The 5,309-nt window shown below is 32.8% G+C and overlaps 1 protein-coding gene across 1 annotated transcript in view; it reads left to right on the top strand.

Annotated features, from left to right (window-relative positions):
- LOC100177725 overlaps positions 1 to 5,309 on the top strand; it is an 8,165-nt gene that overhangs the window by 1,042 nt on the left and 1,814 nt on the right. The window contains exons 3-11 of the mRNA XM_026839363.1: positions 961 to 1,074; positions 1,334 to 1,392; positions 1,851 to 2,008; positions 2,560 to 2,658; positions 2,968 to 3,021; positions 3,268 to 3,385; positions 3,715 to 3,837; positions 4,125 to 4,402; positions 4,879 to 5,100. Of these exons, the coding sequence (XP_026695164.1) occupies positions 961 to 1,074; positions 1,334 to 1,392; positions 1,851 to 2,008; positions 2,560 to 2,658; positions 2,968 to 3,021; positions 3,268 to 3,385; positions 3,715 to 3,837; positions 4,125 to 4,402; positions 4,879 to 5,100 (1,225 nt within the window). The remainder of the gene's footprint in view (positions 1 to 960; positions 1,075 to 1,333; positions 1,393 to 1,850; positions 2,009 to 2,559; positions 2,659 to 2,967; positions 3,022 to 3,267; positions 3,386 to 3,714; positions 3,838 to 4,124; positions 4,403 to 4,878; positions 5,101 to 5,309) is intronic.

Raw genomic sequence — 5,309 nt, 5'->3', positions numbered from 1 at the left:
CCACAGCTGATAGCGATTCTTTTAAACCTCAAATTTGACGTGAGTTTTGGTTTTAAAATAATTTAGTTTTTCAATTAGGTGATTTATGTTTACAGAGCAATAAAAGCAAACATGGAAGCTGTTAAATTAGCAGCCGGAAATGGAGATGATGTTCATCAATTGAATAAAAAAATAGTCGATTTGAACAATAAGATTATGGATGAATGAAATCAATTGTTGTGTTAAGGTTAGTAGACAACAAAAGAATGTTTTGTTTACACTGTCAAAGGTCTGATATCATTTTGTGTATCAGATTTAATGTGTTTGTGTGCATTTATGACCCTGAGTATTTGTTTGAAAGTGAGACAGTGTGTGTATTTTAGATTTGATAATATTGTTAAATGTTTTTTTAGTCTAGGAATTAGTTGCCTAAAATGTGCTTAGGTGTATTTATGAACCTTAGTATTCCTTTCAAAGTGAGTTAGAGTGTGTTTTAAATTTGATAACTTTGTTAAGAGTTTTTTAGCCTGAGGATTAGTTGCCTAACTACTGTGTAAAGAAACCAAACAATATAATCTGCTTGTACTATGTGAGTGGATGCTGTTGACATATAAACACTGGTTTAATAGAAAAAAGCTTTGAGAAGTGGTTACATGATGTGAACAAAAGAGAAAGCCACTTTTTGAAGTACTTTTCATTAATAAGTGGCTCACTGTATGGTGTGTAGGGCAAAATCAGTTTTGTGTTCTAGACTATAAGTATAAGTATTTGGCTCTTTTATCTGCTAGGTGTAGCGACCGCGCTTTTTTTCTTTCAATTAAATGTAAACATGTTTTTGTTTGTGTTTTAACCACTGTTATTTTGTCGCTATTACCTGTCTTTTCGTTTAAAATATTTCTAAATCTTTGCTACAGTAATCAAAAAGCTTTATATAAAGTTTTTATTATTATTAAATTGTGGGCTGTAATAATTCTAATACAGGTTCCAGTTCTAAACCTTCTCCAGTTAAATCTGCTGCAACAGGAAGGAAAAAGTCTTTAAATATTAAAAGGAAAAGTAAATCCGCCGGACATTTAAATCTTCACAAAGACAAAGGTTTGTAGTTGGATTGTTGTTTAATGGTCAATTAAGTAATTACAAATTATTAACTGCAGTATATAACAGTTTTTTATTCGTTATATTTTTAAATTTATGGCCTTACACTTTTTTACAATTACATATTTCTGTTTTTATAGAATTATGTAAGTTGCATTTTACTACTACACTTTTTAGGCAATGCTATTTTATTTATTTATTCTTAGCATATTATCATGGTGTATACAGTATATATGCCTATACGATTATGTTATTACAGGTGAAAAAAACAAACAGGAATCAATTGTGAACTACACAACAACTGGTTTGGATTCAGCGGTAATTTTATTTCGACTTTACTATAAGTTGAGGATTATCTACTTTAGTGGGCAACAGATTTAAATAATGTGCCACCATATATATATATATAGTGACTTTATACATTTAGTAACTGCTTAAAAGTTACCATGTATGCAACTTAGCCGGCTTCATTTTTCCCATTTTTCTGTAAGGTTTGTAAACCCAGTAATAATATTAATAATTGGTAAAATTAAATGGTTATAACTTGCTAAAATTCAAAAGTATTTTTACCATTAAATATCTGTCATTTAGTCGCTATATCCTGCATTTTTGTTTAAAATATTTCTAAATCATCGCTACTGTAATTAAAGAGACAAATAAAGTTATTATTATTGGTAATATTGGGTTTCAGTTTTTCCTATTTTCTAAATGTTTTAAAAATCTATTAATAACCATTTAATTTTAGCATTTAAATGTTGTTATAACAATATTTTCAGAGTGAAGTAACACTGGATGAAAGTGGAAAACCTGTTACAGATGTGTATATGAAGTATAAGAGACCTAATATATTTACACAAAACCAAGTTCCTAAGCACAAGTTGAACCAACAACAGCCATCTACAACTGAACACACAGCCAATAATTCACCAGTAAAGTAATTTCACAATATGTGATAAAATAAATTTTATTCTACTTTTTCCGTTTCAGTAATAAAACTTAATACATAGTAGGTGGGGGAGGATGGGCAACCTTTTTATTCTATTTTTTCATCCCATTTGGTAGTAAACAGTAAAACTTTAATAGATCGTTGTTAACTGTTTGAAACACGATCAGGATATTTGGATATTATGTGCTAAAGGTGTTTTCTCTCTTACGCAACTGTATTATATAAAAGGCAAAAGATGGGAAGTAATGGTAAAACAACAGTTGTTATATTATCCTGAAGTTTGAAATAGTAGTGCAGAACTCATTATTTAAAAGTTACCGTTACTACCACATCAACCATACAATACATAAAGTGACAACGTATTTAATTAATACAACATTAATTTCAAAATTCAATGAAAAATAAAGCTTTATTTATATCTTTAAATACGATAAAGAAAATTAAATAAAAACTGTTTAAAGACCAGTTTACAATTAAAACAAAGTTACCAAACCCAAACGTTTAAAATAACAAATGTACATGTTTTTATATTTAAACAGAAACACAGAAACACGTTTAAACTCAGCGAGCAAAAGAGACGTTCCAGCTTTTGTTCGAGACTTTGCGTCACAAATGTTGAGACAGACAGCGAGCACGGGGTGAGTGGCCATTTGCTTTTTGTTCTACCTTGAATATGACTCATTGTACGGCGTCATGGTTCAGTGGTTTGAGTGCTTGCATTATAACCAAAGAGTATCTGCCTATCCGGTTCAATACTATTGTGGGGCTGTGTGTCGTTAAATGAAAGGCAATATCTCTCAAATTTTCAGTTTTGGTAACATTTAAGCAAGCATGAGGTGTATGAAATATGACATTCATTGTATAACAACTGTTGTTGCCCCGCCATACAAGGGTAAATAAGTTACTATTAATAATTATGCTTTACTACACTTCATCATTGTGTTCAGAGATTGTGCGTTAAAGCAAAAGAAAACAAGACCAAAGTCAACCACTGATAGCAAGTAATTAATATAATGTGAAAATAAATTATATGATTGTAAATAAACTTTTACTGCCTGGCATATTGCAAACTTAAAAATGCTCTTCTAGTAACATACCATAATTTAAACATCCCATACCAATTTTGCCATCTTTATATAATCATTTATATTCTGTTCTATATGTGTGAGGTCAAATGGCTAGTCATGCCAGAATTTAGACCAGACATTGTTTCCCCTTAATTGTATCATAGTAAAACTTGCCAACAGATCATGTGATCAAGACAGATATGAAATTGGCAGCGAGCAGTCAATCCCAGATCTAATGGAGTTTGATTTTCAATCAATTTACAAAAAAGATGGTCTTCAGTTTGACGAATCTTGGCAAGTAAGTTTTAAAAGAATGTCACTTGTTTTTTCCTTGGGTAGCTGGGCAACCAGACTCGTTATAAAACAGGTTATATTTTGTGCACTTAGTGACCACTTCGACTTAACATGTATGCTTGTTGGTAATCGCTTTTTTGTATGGCCACTGTTTGAAAAGTAACCACATTGTTGAACAATTACTGTGAAGTGTCTTACCCAAGAAAACACACTTCCACAATGGTGATCCCCTTGTTAAGAGGCAAGCACTCTATGTTACACCACCTGATTAAGTATAACACAACAGCACTAAGTAGAATTAAATATAGACATTAGCACACTTTATCTATATAGGAACGAATGTTAGAACGCTATCAGTTGATGAAGCTACAACGTGAGCAACGACAGTTTGCAGCAGCAAATAAGAGAATTATGCTTCAGAATGAAAGGCAATACAAAATACTATCACAAAGGCCGGTAAGTTTGTTTGGCCAACCTATTATTGACCAACTAGAACTTTAAGATATGTACAGTAAAACCATTTATTTGACAAATTTCCAATACCAATACAATTTTTAAACAATTATTTGACAAAATTTGACAAAAGTTTGTTTGACTAATCTGATATTGAAATGTCTTTATGCGCAATTTGTTAATGGTTGCATGGAAAAGAAAACAAAACACCTGTTTTAAAACGACTGTCGTTTTCTTTCCACCTGACAATTTATACCTTACATAATAATATAAAAAAACTGTCTTAACAGGAACTTCTGTACCATGACACATGCGCATGGTACGAAGACCACGCTGTGATGTCCGACTACATACTCCAGTCACATTTATTCACGGGCGCTAAGGATGGTTCTGCTGTTGAACTAGTTGCAAAGAAATCACCTAAAACACCATTCACTGCATTTGCGAGCCATGGAGACGCTGAACCACCTGCAGCAGCCCCACCTAGTGAAATAGAGCGTTCATGGTCACATGACTGCCGAACACCAGATGCTGATAGATCCAGTGCAGATCTTAGTAAGAAATACAGGTATGATATGATATATAAGTAAATGTACCCTATTTATGCTAGTTTTACAGGGCAAGGATAGTCGTTATAATACGTGTGTTCAGTTTCATACAACTTGTGCTGCTTTTGAGTTTCTGTGTATTTAATTTTGATTTTGGTTTAATGCATGGCTAGCAATTTGAACAACCCATTAGGGACCCAGAGCAATTTACAGTATAATGTTGATTTTATAGGTTTAAATAATGAATACACATTAAGACAATTTCATATTAACAAATAATGACTGAAATACAATTTAAAAGTCTGACATTTAAATACATTTTGAATTGATTCTGCATAATTATACATGCACTCAATTGCAGTTGCCAATATAATTCAGTTTGTAAATGCGTCTTAGGGTGAAAAATTGTTCTTTTCTAATTAGGTTTTGGGTTTGATTTAAGCTTGACAATAATTTGTAAAGAAAACACTTATATCTAAACAGCCTACATTCTTAGGTTTAGTATCCGTCGTTCAACTGATGACAACAGTAGCATTGCAAGCGAGGAAATGGATAGAACGTCGGTTCGTAACAGCAGTGCACCACCACCGTCACCACTACCTTTACCCAGCCCCCAACGTAGCATGCTGTGTTGTAAACCAGCGAGCAGCACCAAGTCAATGCAGAGGTTGTTGGTAGACCGACCTAGATCAAGTACATCCATTCCTGGCAAAACAAGGTGATGTACGTGTGCTATCCAAGATGTTATGTATGTGGTAACTTGTAAAGTCACATGGTGTATGAATGAATGAATGTAACTTACTTTATCCTCGCGTGGCCAGAAAACGACAGTCGTTATAACACGGATGTTTATATACCTGGGCCAGCTTACAAGTTACAAGTTTGTTACTTTGTGGGTGATCATGGAATGTCCGACCCTTTTTACTG

The sequence above is a fragment of the Ciona intestinalis genome, unplaced genomic scaffold (genome assembly GCF_000224145.3).
Source record: "Ciona intestinalis unplaced genomic scaffold, KH HT000205.1, whole genome shotgun sequence".
In the NCBI taxonomy this organism is placed as follows: domain Eukaryota; kingdom Metazoa; phylum Chordata; class Ascidiacea; order Phlebobranchia; family Cionidae; genus Ciona; species Ciona intestinalis.
The sequence above is the reverse complement of the archived record's forward strand: the minus strand, read 5'-3'. Positions and strand labels throughout refer to the sequence as shown.